Below are 19,617 nucleotides of genomic sequence, written 5' to 3' on the forward strand. Positions count from 1 at the left end.
GAGTCACCAGGACCGTGCCTCGGAGCGGGCGGCCAGCCCCAGGTACCGTGTGCACTGCCTGTCCCTGACCCCAGCCTGGCATGCCCTCCTGAGAACGGTCACCACGGCGCTTTACAGCGCTGCTTCTAGCAGGAGGGTCCGGCCCAGCCTCCAGAGAGCTCCAGGCCCCGCCAGGACCTCTTGCTCTCCTGGCACCAACCTCAGGTGGATTCCAAGTGAGCCCTTGCCATCCCGCCTCCATGACCAGCTGTGTCCTTTCCCAGCGGCAGCCTCACTGGCCACTTCTCCTGAAACCCCCTCCTTCCTCAATTTGTTTCCTTTTTTCACTTTTCCGCTGTCCATCAGATTTAGCAGAGATGTCTCAGAAAGCGTTGGCTGCAGAAGTCCTTCTGTCTGGGGCAGAGGCGCCCCAGCTGCTCCCAGGCCTCCTCTGAGGACGGGCGTGGGGAGCAGGCAGCGTGGGCACCACAGTGGAGGCCCTTGGTGCCCAAGAAGCACAGCAGCAGCCTCTGCCTCCCGGACGCCTGGACGCTGTGGGGGAGTACCATCTCCCTCTTGGAGGTGAGAGGAGGCCGGGGGTGTTCCAAGCGCCAGGCTTCCCCACAGCGTTCCTCAGAGCCTCAGCGCCTCCTCCGCTGGTTCTCAGCTGCCCGGCCGACGCATGGTGTAGGGGCCCTGTGGGAAGGGCAGGGAGGGCTAGACCACAGGGGGCTTCCTGAACTGACCTGGCCCTCGTGACCCTCACGCTGTTCGCCCAAGTGGGGAGGGGTCCGAGCTGGAGGCCCCAGAAGCCGTGAGGTCACAGCCTGCCTTGGGACTGCAGGGTTGAGGGCTGCTTGCTGGGACTGACACGGGGCTGTGGGTGCGCGAGGAAGCCTGCAGGACTGAGCTGTGGAAGGAGCTGCTCTTGGGGACAAGCAGGCAGACCCGTGAGGGCGGCCCAGGCTCAGCTCTGGCTCCTGGATGGCGCGGCGGCGCCTCAGTGGGAGGCTGTGTGCAGAGGTAGGCAGTCCAGGGCCCCGCATGGCGTGACCACTCCCTGGGGCACGTTGCTGGGAGGACCCAGCCGGTGCACTCGCTGCGCTGCCGGCACCGTGGGAGGCGACTGCACAGCCCCGGTGCCCTCCCACCGCCCCGGAGGCTGGAGGCTGCAGGCCTTGGGACTCGGGTATGGCTCCCTGAGGCCCACTCCTGGCCCCTCGACACGGGTCCTCCTGCAAGGGTGGGAGGGGGCGGCAGGAGCTCCACGGGGTCTCCTTCAGAAGGACACTGACCCCAGCCTGAGGGCTCCACCGGTGACCTCGTCACTTCCCCAAAGCCCCACCCCCTTAGACCATCACCATGGGGTTAGGATCTCAGCACAGGAAGTCTGGGAGGGCACAGACATCCAGCCTCCCATGCCTATGGACTCGTGAACCCCGGGGGACTGGAAGGTGTGGCCACCGTGAGCCCTAGCCCTTTTGGAGCCAGATGTCCTGTGGATGTCCCCAGAGGCCCTGAGTGGGCTCCGCAGAGGGCGGACCCCCAGGGTGTGCTGGAGCAGGGTCCCTGGTCACTGGGGTTCGGTGGAGACCCCAAGGCAGGCCGCAGAGTGGGAGGGGCTCAGGGCCCCCCAGGGAGGCTGGGTCCTCGGGACGGGTTAGGGGCACCTGTGACTTCCTCTGGTGGGTCCCGAGTTGGGAGGGTAAGGGTGACCGTCACTGACCGCACCCTGGCAGGTTTTGGTGGTTGGCGGCTTCCCGGGCTGGCCGCGGCCTTCTGTATCCGCGGCTCCACCTCTGCAGAGGGTCGGCCGGGGTCCCTCTTCTGAGTCAGCTCGTCCGTCTCCACCTCCTGCAGCCTAAGGGCGGTTTTCTCCTCAGGGACCAGAGGCAGACCCGGGGAAGCACACATGGCTTCCTGCGCCGGGGAGGAAGCCGTGGCCCCGGCCATCCCCCCGCTGAGGCCCAGCGATCAGTTCCACCTGTTTGTGAGCTACAGCAGCGTGGACGCCGTGTGGACCCACGGGCTCACTGGCCGCCTGGAGGCCGAGCTCCCGGGGCTGAGGGTGTGCCTGCACGAGCGGGACTTCACGCCCGGCAGGAACGTGCTGGAGAACATGGCGGGCTGCATCCAGCAGAGCCAGAAGGTGATGCTGGTGCTGAGCGAGGACTTCGTGCAGAGCCGCTGGTGCCTCCTGGAGGCCGACCTGTCCCTCGTGGGCTCCTGCCTGGAGAGGAAGCCGGTCCTCCCCGTCCTGCTGCGGCCCTGCCGGGTCCCGCTGCACCTCAGCCACCTGACCTACCTGGAGGCCACGGACAGCCGCTTCTACCAGAAGCTGGTGCAGCTGCTGTGCACCCCCAACCAGCGCCTGGCGCGCCCCCCGGCCCTGCGCTCGGCCCCCGCCCTCTACAGCGGGAAGGCCCTGCTGACCCTGGACTGCATCAACAGGGACAGCCTGCCCTCGTGGAAGGTGGGCAGCTTCAGCACGCTGGCCGTGCCGGACCCCCTGAAGGAGGTGCTGGAGGACCCTGAGCTGTACAAGCGAGCCGTGGGCATCCTGAACGGCATGCGCTCGCCCCGCTGCCTCCTGCGTTATCTGGGCTGCAGGGTCATCCTTGCCATAGTCCTGATTCTCCTCTCCGTGGCCTCGCTGTTCTTACCCTTCATCTTTGGGGCCTGGCAAAAACAGCCAGCTCAGCAGCTCCTCGTGATCTGCGCCAATGTATTTTTCTGCCCCTTTTTCATGATCTTAAGCGTCAACACCCTGTGCTGGCTCCGAAGGTCTTCCAAGAGGACCCTGCGGGAGCTGGCGGGCCGCGTCGGGGAGGCCAACCTGCTGCTGGCGCCGCACTCGGTGCTCATGGGCTGCGAGACCAAGAACAAGCTCTACTTCGTGTACGTGCTGCTGGGCGACTGCAAGCGGGCCTTCCTGGGCGCCCCCGAGGGCGAGGCCGCGTTCCAGGAGGCCATCCTGCGGTTCGCCTCCAGCTACGCCTGCTGCCTCGCCCACGGGCACTTCCCACAGTGGGAGGAGGCCGCGGGGGCCCCTGGCCACCTGGAGGTGGGCCTGTGCTTCTGCCAGTTCGTGTCTCTGCAGCTGAGGAGACTCGGCGGGCAGGGGGTCGAGTTGAACCCCGTGTGACGGTCTGAGGGCAGAGGCAGGGCCCCTTGCTGGACACCCGGCTGCCCCTGGGGGGCCCTGCGGACTGGGCTTCCCTGAGCCCGGGGGGCGCACACAGGCCTCTCCCACAGTCCGCTCTGCGCCCCGCCCAGTCAGACCCAACTGACTGCAGACTTCCCTCCAGCTGCCCCAGCTCCTGCTCTGCGGACCTGCGGCCGGCAGAGGGCGTGTCTGCGGCCGCCGCGCCCCCTCCCGAGAGGAGGTGTCCGCAGAGGACTGGCGTCTCCCCAGCGCACTGACTCCGGAAGCGAGCTTCCTTTCCGCGGACCCAGTTCCTCCCCGGGAGAGTAGCCTGGGCGTGGGGACAGCAGGGCGGCACCTGAGGGCCCTGGATGAACGGCGAGGCCCCATCGCTCTGCGAACACCAAGCGAGCGGGACTCTGGCAGGGGCCCCCAAGGTTCCTACACACCAGGGCAGGACCGCGGAGATGTGCAGTGCATCTCGGTCTCTGCCCTGGCCTCAGCTTATCGAACTGCAGGTGAGCAGCTGGCATCCAAGTCCAGTGCTGGACAAATGCTCCTGCCCTCCTCGGGGAGCCCGCGGTCCAGGGCCGGGTGCGGTGCTGGCGAAGGCTCGGCTAAGCCCCGCGTGGTATCGCGGCCCCGCAGCCACTCTGACTGGGCAGCCTTGCAGTCGGTCAAGCGCAGCCCGGGACAGCAGCCCCAGAATCGCAGGCAAATGCAGCCCCTCAAGGGGCCTGCCCAGCCGCCCCTGAGCCACAGCGCCCTCCCTCCCAGGCCTGCCGGGCACCCCTTAGATGAGGCCTCCAGAGTGGACCCGGCCCCACCCAACCCAGCCCAGTCCAGGGACCCCGAGGCACTAACCCCAACCGGCACTCAAGCCAGCGCTCCCGTCCCACCTGCCCGCCCCTGCAGGAACACGCCTCCCTGTCTCATCGTCCCTGTGGTCTGTCGAACTAAAAGGCAGCTCTGAGGCTTCACGGGTCACCTCGGTCCTAGAGCCGGGGTGGCACAAACGGTCCCCCAGCGGGAACTGGCCAGTGTGCGAGGCCCCCGAAGAGGAGGCTCTGGGCCAGGGGCAGCGTGAGCAAAGGTGCTGGGGAGGCGGGGCCTTGGCCTTGGGGGCCCCGCGATGGTCTCCGACGCAGCCTCTCCGCGGCCCGAGGGGCCTGGACCCCCTGCACGTTAAGGGTTGGGGCTAACGGAGCAGCGTGGCCAGGATGTGGCAATGGACGCTACCCAGGGGGGCACGTCCTGTGAGCCCCGAGCGCGCCGAATGGCCTTGGTGCCGGAACATTCCAGGGGTCAGCGGTGAAGCAGCTGGACACCGCCCCACCCCCCACGGGGTCCCAGCACCTGGCCTCCGAGATGCCCAAGACAAGGGCGCCACTTGGGCCTCATGTGGAGAAGCCACCTCAAGGAGCAGTGGGGGCTCCTGCCGCCTTCCCAGGGACCACCCCCCGCCCCCACCGACTCACTGGGTCCTCTGTCCCCGGCAGAGTCTCAGCTCGTGTCCATCACACCCGGCTCCAGGCCAGAACTGCTTCCCAGACTGCACAGGTGGCACCCGCAGGCCACACTGGCCGCACCTGACCAGCCCGAGTGTCCACTCAGCGCCCAGGGCGTCTGCCAGAGAGCACGAGCCCTGGGCGCAGAGCCGGGCAAGCGGTTGCCCTTTCGTGCCAGACTCCTGGAGGCAGCACGGGGAGGTGGGGCCGGGGCTGGGGGCAGGGGTCCAAGGCCCTCCTGTGGGCACACGCGCACACATATGTATGTGCACCCACAGGCATGCATGCCTGTGGCCCCGTGGCTCCTGATGACAGCAGCATTTCTGCCCTGCAGTGCCAAGCCATGGCAGACAGGCAAAAAGAAGGGCAATGTGTCACTTCAAAGGGCTGAGATTTTTCATCATGAAGTAGCACATTTGTGCAACAAGAAAGGGAAAATGTTCAAACGAGCCTTTCCACGGAACTGTCTCACCGGGCGTGTGCGAAATCCCAGCCACTTTTGGACCACGTGTGTGGCAGGCAGGCCCTGCCCGTAGCTGGCCCTGGAGGCTCTATGGGGCTCTTGGGAGTTGGCCGCCCCTCCTCCCCCGTTCCTGTGCAGATTTCACCATTGGGGCTGGGCAGCTTCAGGTGTGGGGGTGCTAGACCTGGAGGAGTGGTCCCCCGAGAGTGCCCCTGGTTTCCAGGGTGTTGGGGGCCCCCAGGGTGGTCGACCTCCAACACAGCCCCCCAGTCCAGGGCTGCGTGACCCAGGCTTGCTGCTCCAGGATAGCAGGACCCCCGCCCCCCTCTCCGCAGCCTGGATCCAGGGCTGCCCAGGGTCACACTGCCTGCTCTGGCCTCTCAGCCTCACCACCTAGCCTCGCCAGTGGCTAGAGGGTGTGGGGCACCTGGGAGTGGGGTCTTCACGGTGGAAGCAAGACGTGAGGACCCCCACTCTGGGCAGGTGAGGGGTCTTTGTGGGCAGATGCCCTGGGAAGCGCTTCCGCTGGCCCTGGGGCTAGCGCTCAGTGCAGTGACAGGCAGCAGGGCGCTGAGGCTTTGCCCAGTGCTGGGAGCCCCTCACAAGGCTGCTGGTCACCCAGCCGGCATGCCACCTGCTGGTGTGCACCCCACGGACTCTGCAGAGACCCCCACCTTGGCCCCGAGGTTTCCTATGAGACAAGAGAGGAAGGCGTCCAGGGTAAGGTGGCCACGTCCTGAGACCCCCTCATCCCAGCTCAGGCCTGGATTCAGCAGGTGTGACCTGGGACTCTGAGTGATCAGGTCCCTGGGCCCCATAGGACCCTCCAGGGCCTTTTAGGACCCCTGATATTCCCCAAGGTTTTCTAGGCCCCTCCACTGACCCTCCACCTGGCTGGACTCTGCCCTGTGGGTCAGGTGAGCTTTACCAGGGATGGTTGGGATGAACCAGAGCTATCCTTGCCATAATTTTCCCCCAAGGTGACAGGGAGGTGGAATTTGGCCTGAGGTCAGCAGAGGGCTGTCCTGCACCTGCTCTGGGTGTCCTGGGCACTGTGTCGAGGCCATGAACCGGGATCCTCTCCCCAGAGGTCCATCCCGGGGGGGAGACTTGGGTGGGGCCTGGAGGCAACAGGTGAAGCTGGGACAGAGAGTGAGGGCAGGTCCCAACTGCCTCGTCTAGACGGTCCCCATGGGTCTCAGGGTCCAGCCGTAGCTGAGAGACATATTGGCCAAGGAGACAGCTGGGCTGCCTGGTGCTGCAGGGGTCCACACAGGTGACTGGGCTGCTGTGAGGACAAGCAGCAGTGGAGGTGGGCTGCAAAAGGCACCCTGGAGCTGGGAGCTGGCAAGGTGACCCTAGGTCCCTGGGAAGCCTGGCTCCAGAGCGAGTGGCCCATGTGCCTGTCGGACCCTGACCCAGCACCCCAATGTAGGGGGGCTTGCCTGGGTCCTAGTTTTACAGACAAGGAGACTGAGTTTCGGGGGGCTGGCCCCAGAGACTGTGCAGCTCCACTTCCCCATGGCAGGGCTGCAGCCAACTCCTGCTGCTGGCCCAAGTCCCTGCCCCGGGGTCCCGGCTGCTGGGTGAGTGGCAGGAAACCTGAGGGGGGGATATCCCACCTGCGGATGCGGCCACCAGCCTGCAGGTTTGGGAGGCCAGTTCTGAGGGGAGTCCCCGTCCAACACCCCAGGCTGGCTGCCCCCTCTGCCGACCCCCACCCTCTGCCCCAGCTGGGGAAGGACGGGTGTGTGTGTGTGTGTGTGTGTGTGTGTGTGTGTGTGTGTAGGGAGCTGCGTCGTGGACACCTGGGGGGGAGGTGGGAGTGCGTGTGCACACACTGTTGGCATGTGAGCGTGTGCCTGTGTACATGCGGCTGTGTACCCTTGGGTTCTGCATCCGAGGATTCAAGCAACTGCCCATCAGAAATACTAAAGAAAAAAAATTCCAGAACGTTCCAAAGAGCAAAACTTGAATTTGTCAAGCTGGCAACTATCTACATAGTATTCACATGGTATTAGGTATTATAAGTAATCTAGAGATGATTTAAAGTAAGCGGGGGTGGAGGGGGGGAACGTGTGTAGGTTACATGCCAGTATTACACCATTTTCTATAAAGGACTTGGGCATCCCTGGATTTTGGTATCCACAGACTTCACTATCTGTAGGGGGGTCCTGGAACCAATCCCAGAAGTACCAAGGGACGACTGTATGTGTGCATGTGAGTACATGCACACCTGTGCAGACAGGACCCTTGAACGGTCACTACCACATCGTAGCGCAGGGGGGCCGGGGGGAGGCAGGGCAGAGGGGCGCGTCCTGGCTGCCTTGTTCTACTGCAGGGTCTGCACTGCGGGCTGGACCTACTGCAGGGTCCCCGGCAGGCCACCTGGATCCGGCTCCCAGCCCACACCCTGACGCTGGCCCGAACCCACGGCCCTCTTGGTCTGAGTCCATCTTGGAAGCGTCTCCCGGAGCCAGCAGGGTGCTGCCTGCCCCCTCGGGTGAGCCCGGTGGGCTGCGGAGCCCCCAGGATGTGCGGGGAGGGTGGAGCCCTGCTGTGTGTGTCTCTCCGCCTAGGTGCACCCAAGGGGGTGAGGGAAGCATCAGTTCAAGATGTTTGCTATTGAAAACCCAGGAGGGCCTTAAGAGGATGTAGCACAGGTGAATTGTTTTAATTTGAAATGGTTTAAATTTCATCTCAACAACCTTGGGTTTTAATTCTAGGAGGTGAGGGAGTTTCAGTTTAAGATCTGACTCTGACCTTGTGGTGTTGGGCGATGTCCTGAGAAACAGGATGTTAAAACGTTCAGAAGATTCCTGGGGTTTGAAACCCTTAGGAAATCTAATTAAGAAGTTTATCTCCTTGGGGAAATGTCTTAAAAAGTTCAGAGGGATTAAATATACTAAATGGATAAGACAATAAAGAAGGCTGAACGCCAAAGAATTGATGCTTTTGAACTGTGGTATTGGAGAAGACTCTTGAGAGTCCCTTGGACTGCAAGGAGATCCAACCAGGCTAGCCTACAGGAAATCAGTCCTGAATATTCACTGGAAGGACTGATGCTGAAGCTGAAGCTCCATACTTTGTGGCCTCCTGATGCGAAGAGCTGACTCATTTGAAAAGACCCTGATGCTGGGAAAGATTGAGGGCAGGAGGAGAAGGGGACGACAGAAGATGAGATGGTTGTATGGTATCACCGACTCCATGGACATGAATTTGAGCCAGCTCTAGGAGATGGTGATGGACAGGGAAGCCTGCCGGGCTACAATTCTTGGGGTCATAGTCGGACACAACTTAGCGGCTGAACAATAACAATGACGTATTAACTCAGGAATGAGTGAGGGCATATACAAAGGTTACTAGATTAATACATGTTTTTAAGTTGAGCTTTAAAACTTTTTTTCTAAAGAAAAGCCGGGGTAAAGGGGACACGAGGAAGGAGGGCGCCCAAATGGGGTGCGGGCCACAAAGCAGGAGCGCGCCCGAAGTGGGGGGGGGGGGCGGCAGGAAAAAGGCCGAGGACGGAGGATGCTCAGGGGACCAGGTGGATGTGAATCTTTACTCAGAGAAAAGCGACAGAGCTAGAGGCTCACAAGGGGCAGGAGGGGCGGCAGCAAGTGGGGGCCTGGGAGCAGGGGCACGACCACAGCGACCACAGCGGGGGCGGCTTCTGGCGAGGGCGGCCACAGGTGCGCGCGGCGTGGGGCGCTGCGGAGACAGACCGAGGAGGGGTGAGGGCGCGCCGCGCACGGCGGGCGCAAGAGCAGCCCATCGCCCACCTGCGGGCGGGGACCGCGAGGCTGAGCTCCGTCCTCCCGCCTCCGGGTCACCTGACGCTGCACCCCGCCCCGCTCCGCCTACATTCCCCCCCGCCCTGCCCACGCCACGCCCCACCCACGCCATACCCTCCTTCGCCCCGCCCCGCCTCCATTCCCCTCCCCCATCCACGCCCCCACCCCATTCCATCCCGCCCTCCTACGCCCCGCCCCTGCCCCGCCCCGCCCTGCCTACATTCCTCACCCCGCCCCCCCACTCCCCACCCCTTCCCACTCCCACGCCCTGTCCCTGCCCCCGGCCCCAGCCCCGCACGTGGTCACGGGGGTCGCCAGGGCGGAGAGCACCCCTATGTAAGCCTCTAGCAGACTGGGCCGGCGTCCCCCAGGGCCTCGGTCCCTATCTGGGGGCACACATACCCGGAGGGGCTGCGACTCAGAGGCCCTCACTGAGGGGCTGGGGGCGGCGTGCTCCCCGCCACCTTCTGCGCAGCCTCCTTCTCTCCCCGCAGCGCGGCGTCCCCGGGAGGCTTCCCGGAGGGCTTCCCGGTGGGCTTCCTGGAGGGCTCGGTGACCGCCGCCGCGGCCGCTGCGCGGGCTTGCGCCCTGGACGCCTTCCGGGGCGCCTCCTTGAAGGCGTGGTAGCTCGCGGACAGCCAGGGCGTCTCCGTGCCGTGCTTGCGGCCCACCGGGTAGGCGCCGATGGCCGCCAGGAGGCTGCGGTGGTGCTCGGGGTCTAGCTCGGTGTAGTACATCTCCAGGGTCAGCGGGGTGCAGATCTTGTGCTGCGGGAAGGGCGGGTCAGGGGCGCGAGCCGGGCGACGTGGGGGGCGGGGGCGTTGGCAAGCGCCGCGCCCCTGGGCTCGGGCGGCCAGGTCGGCCGGGATGCGGGAGGCATGTTCCAGGGCCACCCGCGGGTGAGCGGTCACCTTCTGCTTTTGAGCAGTTCGATAATACTGGAGGCAGGGCCCCTAAATGCATTTGTTTCTGCCGTAACTTCAAGTCACCAAGGGGCGGCCTCGGATACAGAACTGAAGGCGCCACCGGGAGCCAGCCCCGCACAGAAGGCGGGCAGCTGACCCGCCCGCATCCCGCGGGTCCCCAGGGTGTCCCAGCGAGTGCAGGGCGTGCGGCCTGGTGAAGCCCTGGACGCACAGTGAGGACTGGTGGCCACTGTGGGCTGCGCTTTCCCCTCGGAAACCGCGGGGAAAGGGGAAGGATTTAACTACTGTAAACTTAAGAGTCTCCGAAAAAAATACACTGAAAATGATTTAAAAAAAAATCTCATAAGGAAAGCTGAGAGAGGAACACGAGGAAGGGGAACCCCTGCCAAGCGCGGAAAACTCACCATGGCCACCTCCTTCCTTAGGCTTCACTGTTTAGATTACAGGGAAAGAAAACTTTTTCCTAAAGCCCCTTTTCTTTGAATTTTTCTAGAGGTAAAACTTGACTATTCCTGGGAGGTGATGTTCCCACAGAGCTAGAAACACCCATTGCCCTCCTGTCTGCAGGGGGTGGGTACTCAGGGCAGCGGTGGAGAGGCCAGTCCTTCCCCTGGACTCCCCATGGGACCCTCACTGGCACGCTCCCTGTGGGGCTCCACAGCCCTTCCCAGCCCCGGTGCCCAGAGTGCCAGCCTTACCCGAAGCAGGAAGCCGTCGGGGCAGCTGAACTGGTCGTACCAGATGGCCTTGTACATGATCAGGAGGCAGCCCATGAGCGCCATGGTGAAGGCGATCATCCGGCCCGTGGGCATCTGGGAGTGGACAGGTCAGAGGGAGAAGGGAGGGTGAGGCTGGGCTGGGGTCGGGGGGGGGCAGTGACCTCTCAGAGAGGAGGGGACAGGAGGTGCAGATCTGTCACTGAAACGTGAAAGGCTCCAGAGATCACTCATAAGTCTGAGCGAACTCCAGGGGATGGTGGAGGACAGAGGAGCCAGGCGGGCTCCGGTCCTCAGGGCCACAGAGAGTCCGACACGACTTAGTGACCTAACAACAGATTATAAAAGCTGTCAGTAATAAAGAGCTAGAAACACATTTGCCAGATACACAACAGGAAAAGTGACTCTGCATCGTATGTGGGAAACCCGGGAGTCACGGAGGAAGAGACACAGATGACCCGCTGGGGAGGGTCCAGGGCGGGAGCAGGCAGCACGTCTCAGGGCAGGAGCTCCTCTCAGGGCAGTGGCTCCCCCCGGCTTTACGGTGCTGCCCAGGCCTGAGCCCCCACCTCTGATGGGGTGGTCAGCAGGACGCTGACCAAGGAGCCCTGGCCCACCCACCCAGCCCAGAGCCTGGGTGCCCGCAGCTGGCAGCACCTGTCTGCCCCTTGCCCTGACCCCCAGGGACAGGCTGGGCGCTTACCCTGCTGCGCACATCCTCCGGGCCGCCGCTCAGCTTCTGGCCCTCCAGGTCGGAGAACTTTGTCGACGGGTCCCCAGAGGACAGCTGGTATTCCGTCTGTGTCTTAATGACCACCTGTGGGAAGGGATGATGCAGGAAGGCCCAGAACTAGGATGGCTGGGAGGGAGGGGCCAGGGGTCAGCGGGCCTGTAGTGTGGGTGCTGGGGGCAGGGCTCTAGGGGCTATGAGCTGAGGCCAAAGAGAGGGAGATGCTGGAAGTCTGCTGGGGCCGAGGCAGCCCAGGACCTGGCCAGACCATGGACAGAGCCCCTCCAAGGAAAGGGCAGTTCTGGGTGCTGGGGGAGCTGACCAATCACAGGGTGGGCTCAGCCCGGCCCTTCCTCTGCTGGGCGCACTGTCTTGGAAGAGGCCACACCTAAAGGACACATGTCCCACTGTCCTTTGTTTCAAAGGGCAGGCTGGGAAGGGCCCCTCACCTGGTCAGCGAACGATGGCTGGAGCTGGCTGACATCCAGGGGGCTGATCAGAGGGACGCTGTCCATGGTACCCCCATCCCCAGAGCCTGTCTTTCCGGAGAAGCTGCAGTTCAGCTTCACCATGGTGGACGGCACTCCTTGTCCTGTCCAGAGGCAGACACAGAGTCACTGGCCACCTAACAGATGCCCACATCAGCTGGACATTGAGAGGGCCCAGGTTAGCCCTGATGCTCCTCACACCAGAGCTGGGACAGGCCGCGGGCGACCAGGCCAACCTCCTCAGGACAAACCGGGTGAGTCCAGCCACAACATTGTAGTCCCTTCCTGCCCAGGGGACCCCCTCTGAGCCCCACAGCCATGCAGGTGGTAATGCCTCTGACTGGTGACTGCCCAGACACGCACACTGCAGTCTTCCACTGGCCCACGGCTCCAGGAGACATTCTAAGAGTAGCAACCAATGGAAAGCAATCCCAGACAGAAGCCTGGTGAGTTGGGTGGCCAGACGTAGCAAATAAAAGTACAGGACACCAGGTCAGATCTGAATTTCAGATGAGCGTGGATGCTTTTGCTTTTCGTAGCATATCCATGTAATATGCAGTACAGGACACACTTATACTAAAAAGTTATTCATTGTCTTTCTGAAATTCAAATTTAACTGAGCATCCTATATTTTATCTGGCAACCCTACTGGAGATGCAGGAAGTAACAAAGAGCTACAGAAAGAGGCTGCTGGTGAATAAACCCAAGCTCTAGCTGCACGAAGCATGGGAGTCACAGGGTACATGGGAGTGGACCATCTGGGGAGCTGCTCCCAAAAGGAGCAGGAGTGGGGGCGGGGGTGGCAGAGAGGACGGGAGGGCAAACTCTCCTGAGGAGGTCAAGACAGTTCCACCTCTAGGCTGACCGCTAAGAGAAAAGGAACACAACAAATGACTTCCAACTGAAAAAAGAGAAACACAAAAACATACTCGGTCAATCAAAGAAGAAAGAAATGGTCCCATGTCCACTAAAAGTTAAATTTGTTGTTAAAATTTTCTGACACACAACTCCAGGCCCAAGGAGCATCACTCCTGAATTCTTCCAATCACTTAGGAGGAAATAATGCAAATTTCATATGAAACTCATCCAGAGGAAACAAGGGCACCCACCCCAGCTTGTGAGGCCAACAACCTTGATCTCAGCATTTGGCAACGACATGAGAGAGGGGACTGAAGGCTGTGCCACCCACAGATGCCAGTTCCAAGGCCCCACACAAAATGCAAGCACAGGGGATCTAGTAAGACACACGAAGGCTGGGTGTATTCTGGAATTTAGCACCTGAAAAGCAATCAGTAGTTTCACCACATGAACAGAATAAAAAAGAAAATTCATCTGACCAATTTCAATAGTAGCTGAAAAAGTATTTGATAAGATTCAACATTCGTTTACTATTTTTAAAAAAGCTATTGGAATTCCCTGTGGTCCAGTGGTTACGACTTTGTGCTCTCACTGCCGAGGACCTGGGTTCAATTCCTGGTCGGGGAACTAAGAGCCCAAAGATCCCACAATCAGTGTGGGGGGAAAAACGTCTATTAGCACACTACCGGGAAAAGAAAACTTCCTTAATCTGATCAAGATTATTCACAAAATCCCTACAGCAAACCTTACTGAATGTGATCGGAGAAAGCTCTGCTTTTAAAGTTGAGTTGGGGACTTCTCTGGGTCACTGGCTGCGTCCAGCGGTTAGGATGCCACGTTTCCATGGCAGGATCCGATTTCTGGTCAGGAAACAAAGCAGCCAAAAAACAAAACAAAATAAAAAAAATTGGGTGGGAGATACAAGGCCCTTTATTATCAGTTATATAAATCATGCTGGTAGAGGTCCTATCCAAGCAGTAGGGTAGGAAAAAGAAATAAGAGGTACAAGGCCTGGAGGAGATTAGGTAATGCTCTCATTAGTCACAGAAAAAGCATCTTGTGTGTGTAGAAAATCCAAAAGAATCTGCAGGAAAGTTATATGGATTAAAAGTGAGTTGAGCAGAGTTGATGAGTTTAAGATATTCAGAAATCAATTCTGTTTTTATATATCAGTAACAAAAAAAATTAGAATATAACTTGTTGAAAGATTCCATTGAAACAGTATCAGAAATAATTAGGTGTTCACGAGTAGGTCTAAGAAGGCATTAGAAGGACCTCCCTGTGGAAAAACAGAGGAAATCTTCATCAAAACATTATTGACTAGGACCAAATAACTCCTAAATTCCTTAAATGGGAAAGACATGGTCATGGATTTTGGAAGGTTCCATGTTTAAAAATGTCATTTCCCCTCAAAGTGTATAGAGTCAATAAATCCGAATCAAAAGTCCAAGATGAGTTTTTTTGTGTGTGTGAATTTGACAAGCTTTGTGATTTTATATGGAAGGCAGAGGGACAAAGACACTCATGGCATCTTGGGAAGGACCGACGGGGTCTGGTCTGCCAGGCGCCCAGCTCATCACGAGGCCATGTGGTGTCGCTGCATGGTACATGAAGGCCCGCAGACACATCCCACACACGGGTCAGCAGGTGTCCCCGCAATGCAAGGCCACAGCCACCTTTCAATAAACAGCGTCCGCGTGGCAAATGGTGGACCCAATCCTCACCTGGCAACCACAGAAAAATCTACTCCAGGTGGAAGAACCAAGATGGAAAAGCATCATGGAGATAATTCAGAATACTTGCCTGGTCTTAGGGAGGGAAAGTCCTTCAGTGTCACAAATAAGCACTAACTACAAAAGGAAATATCGACAATAGAACTACATTAAAATTAAGAGCAGAGGATGAGGTGGCTGGATGGCATCACTGACTCAATGGACATGCGTTTGAGTAAACTCCTGGAGTTGGTGATGGACAGGGAGGCCTGGCGTGCTGCAGTCCAGGGGGTCGCAAAGAGTTGGACACAACTGAGCAACTGAACTAAACTGAAAATTAAGAGCTCCTTATAACAAACTTATAGTTACCAAACTTGCTTATAGCAGGGGTAGGGGGAGATAAATTAGGAGTTTGGGATTAACATATACACTACTATCTATAAACTTTGGCCACCTGATGCAAAGAACTGACTCATTGGAAAAGACCCTGATGCTGGGAAAGATTGAAGGTAGGAGGAGAAGGGGACGAAAGAGGATGAGATGGTTGGATGGCATCACCAACTTGATGGACATGAGATTGAGCAAGCTCCAGGAATTGGTGATGGACAGGGAAGCCTGGCGTGCTGCAGTCCATGGGGTCGCAGAGAGTCGGACACGACTGAGCGACTGAACTGAACTGATACATAAACTACGTAAACAACGAGGGGGCTTCCCTGGTGACTCAGTGGTAAAGAATGCATTTGCAAGGATGCAGGAGACGTGGGTTTGATCCCTGGGTTGGGAAGGTTCCCCCAGAGGAGGGCATGGCAACCCACTCCAGTATTCTAGCCTGAAGAATCCCACGGACAGAGGAGCCTGGTAGGCTAAGTCCATAGGGTCTCAAAGAGTCAGACACAACTGAAGTGACTGAGTATGCATGCATGCAAACAACAAGGACCTACTGTATAGCACAGGGAACTCGACTCAATACCTTGTAATAACATATAATGGAAAAGAATCCAAACAAGAATAGATACATGTGTGTGTACCACTTTGCTGTACATCTGAAACTAAGACAATGCTGTAGATTAACTGCAGAGAGCTCCTGCTCCTCAGTATACCGCCTCCAGGGATGCGGAGAGACTGCGACCGGGAGCAGACGTCTCCAGCTCCTCAAGGGAGCAAAGGCTTGTTTGTCCAACGGCAAGATGAGTCCAAGGCCTTACTCTGGGCACATGTGAATGTGACCTTATCTTGGAAACAGGGTCTCTGCAGATCTAATCAAGTTCAGATGAACTCATACTGGGTACGGTGGACCCTGATCCAGTGGCTGGTGTCCTTACAAGCAGGGGGAAATCTGCACACAGACACGCAGGGAGGAGGCCATGTGAAGATGGAGGCAACTATTGCAGGGAGGCGGCCACAAGCCAAGAGACCCCTGGGGCTCCCGGGGGGCTGGACGAGACGGGGGCGCCTCCCCTGGAGCCTGGGAGGGAGCTCCGCCTTGCCAACACCTTGACGTCTGCCTCCAGAGCTGTGAAAGAGTGAGTGCCGGGCTGTGGTGATTTGTTACAGCAGTCCAAGGAAGCCAGTAAGCCTCAGACATCCAAAATACAGAGAGCGTCTCAACGCGGTCAAGAAACACAGGTAACCCAAGAGAAAAATGGACAAAGGAGTATTTCAGAGGGCCCTGAACGCTGAAGCGATGCTCTATCTAGGGTGTTGACTCTGTGCCGGGCCTCCCTCCTGGGTGCACACCCAGCAGGACACGCTAGCCATGGGACGGCCCGTAAGTAGAGCGTTCCTGCGACAGAGGAAAGGGAAGGAGCCGTGCAGCCTGCAGAAACAGCCCTGAAGCACAGAAGAGCGCTGGCCGGAAGGAGCCAAGCACTAAGGAAGGTCGGGGAATGAGCAAGCCGCCGCCTCGCTCAGGAACCCGTCCGCGCCCAGCAGCTCAGGGCTGCGGCCCTCTCCTGGGCCAGCAGAGCCCAGGGGCCCTTCAGGGCCAGCAGGCGGGTCCTGTCTTCACTGGGATGCTGGATGCCTGGGGGCCGCTTACGATCATTAGGCTGCACCTTTGCTTCACATCCTCTTCTGAGTTCGTTATGTTTCACAACAGAAAAAGTTAAACAAAACCAGGGGACAGCGGGCTGGCGCAGAGGCGCCCACACCGCGCCCTCATCGAGGACTGGGCCCCGCATTCCCATAAAGGATGGATTGACGACTGGCTGTCCCCTCTGCACAAGGACCCTTTGGAGGGAAAGGGTACAACCAAGGGCCGCTGTCCACCCTGAACTCTGAATGTGGCCCCTCCCTCACCACTGTCGGGGCGCATCCCACAAAGACTGCTCGGCCTCGGAAGCCCACACTTGTGTCCTGCGAGACCCTTCTCGGTAACAGCACCATCAGCGCCCGTGCCTACCCGGCCACAGGCGTCGGCTCTCACCCGGCGGTCCAGGCCCTGCTGTGGGCTCCGGTGCTGGTGGACTGGGAGGAACGAAGAGGCGGAGCCCCTGCTGGCGGCAGAGACAGACCTGCAGAGTGGCGTGTGGGAGGCACTGGACGGGAGGCTGGGGCCGCCACTGTGGGGTGGGCGAGCCCCTGGCCCGGACTGGGAGAGGGGTCGCCCTGTTGTGGACTCCCCAGGCGCCGGAAGAGGACATATTTCTTAGGGTCTTGAAACAGGGCCCTTCCCTGAGCGCCTTGCCCGGGCCTGTACAGACCATCAAAGCGCCCCCACTGCCATCCACCCTAGGCAGGGGGTGGGTGCTCTTCTTGATGTGCGTCGAGGTCTGGCCAGGGCTGGCCTGCGGATGACGTGGGGGCACCTGGGCACCTGCCGCAGGGGGGCGGGCCATCCGTCCGTCATTCTCCACCAGGACAGCGCTTATGTGACTCCACGCTCCAGGAGGCAGAGACCACCAGGGAGCACCCAGTGCTTAGAGATGAGAAGCGCTGAGTGGGGCGGGGGGACAACCGGGGCCGGCGGGGGAGGGAGGTGCGAGGGGAGGACAGGGCGCCCAGGGCTTGAGGGGAGCGTGGCGGGGGAGGGAAGGGCAGCATCCAGGGGGGCCGGACTACGGGCCTTCACGCAGCGGACGCCTCCAACTCACACCCAGCTCGCGGTTTAGGAACGCTGCGCGGAACCGCAGAGGTGCAGCCCTGACGCCTCGGTGGCCTCGCCCTCTGGGCGGGGGATGGCCAAGGTCTCCCCCTCGCCCCACCGGAGTCCCCTCCCCAGGGGAGATCCGTCCCTGGGTTCCCTTTCAGCCAAAGGTAAGCCCCAACTCCTTTGATCAGCGTGACGTCATGTTACATCATCTGGGGTTTCCACGGCAACAGAGACAGGCAGGCCACGACTTGTCTTCTCAAAGAAAAGCTTTGGGGATCCGTGTACCCTCTGGGCCTGATCCCAGGCAGAATGCTGGGGTAGGGCTGGACGGCACGTGGGAAGGCCGGGTCCCCAACATTTCTTTCCCAGGGGGAATCAAGTGGACCCTCTGGGCGGGCTGGCTGGGCGCGTTTATGCGACAGACGGAGCTCTGGAGAGCGGGAGGGGTCTTCCCTCCGCTCCCACCCGCCCCCTCCCTCCCCCTTGCGGCGTCGCTGTGCCTTCTCCTGCGGATCAGCTGCTCCCCGCTCTCTGTGGCGCGCGTCTCCTCTGTGAGACGTGGGGAGTGGGCACAGGACGAGCAGGGAGGCCGTGATCGCACTCCGACGGGTGGATGGGCGGGAGGGCACAGACCCGGAGCTGCCAGCCCCCAGGCAGGTCGGCTGCAGGCCGCGTCACAGACTCGCTCACACGGGCCACCCTGGGATGCTGCGTCACCCGGAGGCGCGCGCCAGCGCGCACCGCGCGGGCACGAGAGTCCTGTGCGCACTGGGCGCGCGTGTGCCGGCGGACCGCGGGAGCTGCGCGCTCTGCTGGAACCCCGCGGAGCCCTTCGCCCGTCCCCGGCCCAGGTGCTCTCCCGCCCGCTGGCCTCCAGGCCGGTGGTGGGCTCGGCCGCCAATTTAAGTGCTGGGGTCTGCGGGCGCCAGTCCCGCCCCGAGGCCTGGGCGAGGCGGGGCGGGGAGCGGAGCCGGTCTGCACCCGGCTTCGGCGTCCCACGTAGCCGCCACCTGTGGCCCCCGAGCCTGCGGCAGGTGGTTCAGAGAACTGCCCCTCGGCTTCTTGGCCGCCGCCCTCCTGCCCGCAGCCTGCCTCACCACCGCCACCCCGTGCCGCTGCTGGCGGCTCTTCGTGCCCTGGTCGGTCCGAAGCCCCTCGTGCATCGCCGGCCCCAGGCAAAGCTGAACCGGCCTTGGAACCGGCGCCCCCCCCGCACCTCCGGACGCCCGGCTCCCACTGGCTCTCTCAGACCCGCAGAGGTGGAGCTGGCTGGCAGGAGGGGGCTGCAGTCACCAAGCGGGGGAGAGCTGTTGTCCTACCCCCACCCAAGACGCCCCCTCTCCTGGGGAGTCCGGCAGCACTTCGGGTCTGTGCCAGACACCCACGACCCTTCCGGAGTGTCCAGGCAGGGACCTGCCTCCCCTCCGGGGGCTCCCGGATCCTCCCGGAGGCCTGACAACGTCCTGCCCCGAGGTCAGCCGGGCCCCCAAGTTGAGGACCCCTGCTCGGTCAGCTGCCTGCGGGTCCGCCGCAGTGCCCGCCCCCCCCCCCCCCCGCACACGCACCTTGCACACTTGCACTTCATACATCTGCACACACACACCTCGCACATCCGTGCACACACACAGTATTTCTGCGACCCCTGCACACACATCCCACTTCCCCGCCACACACACCACGCATACCTGCGCCACGCACTTGCACACCCCTGCACACACTTGGTTCCACACCCCACCCCCCAGATCCTGCTCCACAAGAAACGTGGGAAAGGCTCACAGGCGGCTCCAAGGGGCAGCTGCGCAGGATGCGGCGGCAGGACAAGGATGCGGAGGAAGGATGCGGTTCCAGACGCTTCGTCGCTGGGGCGGGGCGGGGGAGGGGCCGGGCCCCAGACCGAGGCTGCGGTTGCCCAGGAGACGCAGGCTGGGGGAGGGGGGCGTCTCGATCTGCAGCAGCCGGAACCCGCCCGCGCGTGCCCGTCAGAGCCTGCAGCGCATCCCCAACCTGTCACAGACATACACCCACATCCAGCCATGCACACACCTCACATATGAATGCATATGCTTCACACACACGCCGTTTACACACATTGCACACACACATACCTCACTCACTCGCACTGCAGGCAGGGTGGGAGGTGGGGTTGGGGGGTGCGGACAGAGACCCTGGCCAGCCTCCTTCCCCCGGGACGTCCAGGCAGTCAGGCA

General features: G+C 61.0%; 2 protein-coding genes across 3 annotated transcripts; one reads left to right on the forward strand and one right to left on the reverse strand.

The window, feature by feature from the left end:
* Positions 1–357: 357 nt before the first annotated feature.
* On the forward strand, positions 358–8,045 carry LOC122709318. Of its 2 annotated transcripts, none has more exons than XM_043926581.1 (2): positions 358–561; positions 1,863–8,045. In XM_043926581.1, the coding sequence occupies exon 2, from the start codon at positions 1,892–1,894 to the stop codon at positions 3,122–3,124; it is 1,233 nt and encodes a 410-aa protein (XP_043782516.1). In that variant the 5' UTR covers positions 358–561; positions 1,863–1,891; the 3' UTR covers positions 3,125–8,045. The 2 variants fall into 2 exon arrangements, with proteins under 2 accessions (XP_043782516.1, XP_043782517.1); XM_043926582.1 differs by lacking the exon at positions 358–561 and adding an exon at positions 572–1,002.
* A 413-nt stretch (positions 8,046–8,458) lies between these two features.
* CALY (calcyon neuron specific vesicular protein) lies at positions 8,459–19,310 on the reverse strand. The gene is made up of 6 exons (XM_043926583.1): positions 19,187–19,310; positions 11,711–11,853; positions 11,235–11,348; positions 10,514–10,627; positions 9,292–9,656; positions 8,459–8,806 (listed from the first exon to the last, which is right to left on the reverse strand). Exons 2-5 carry the CDS (start codon positions 11,831–11,833, stop codon positions 9,318–9,320), a joined length of 690 nt encoding a protein of 229 aa, XP_043782518.1. The 5' UTR covers positions 11,834–11,853; positions 19,187–19,310; the 3' UTR covers positions 8,459–8,806; positions 9,292–9,317.
* Positions 19,311–19,617: the final 307 nt, after the last annotated feature.

This window comes from Cervus elaphus, chromosome 15 (assembly GCF_910594005.1).
Source record: "Cervus elaphus chromosome 15, mCerEla1.1, whole genome shotgun sequence".
NCBI lineage: Eukaryota > Metazoa > Chordata > Mammalia > Artiodactyla > Cervidae > Cervus > Cervus elaphus.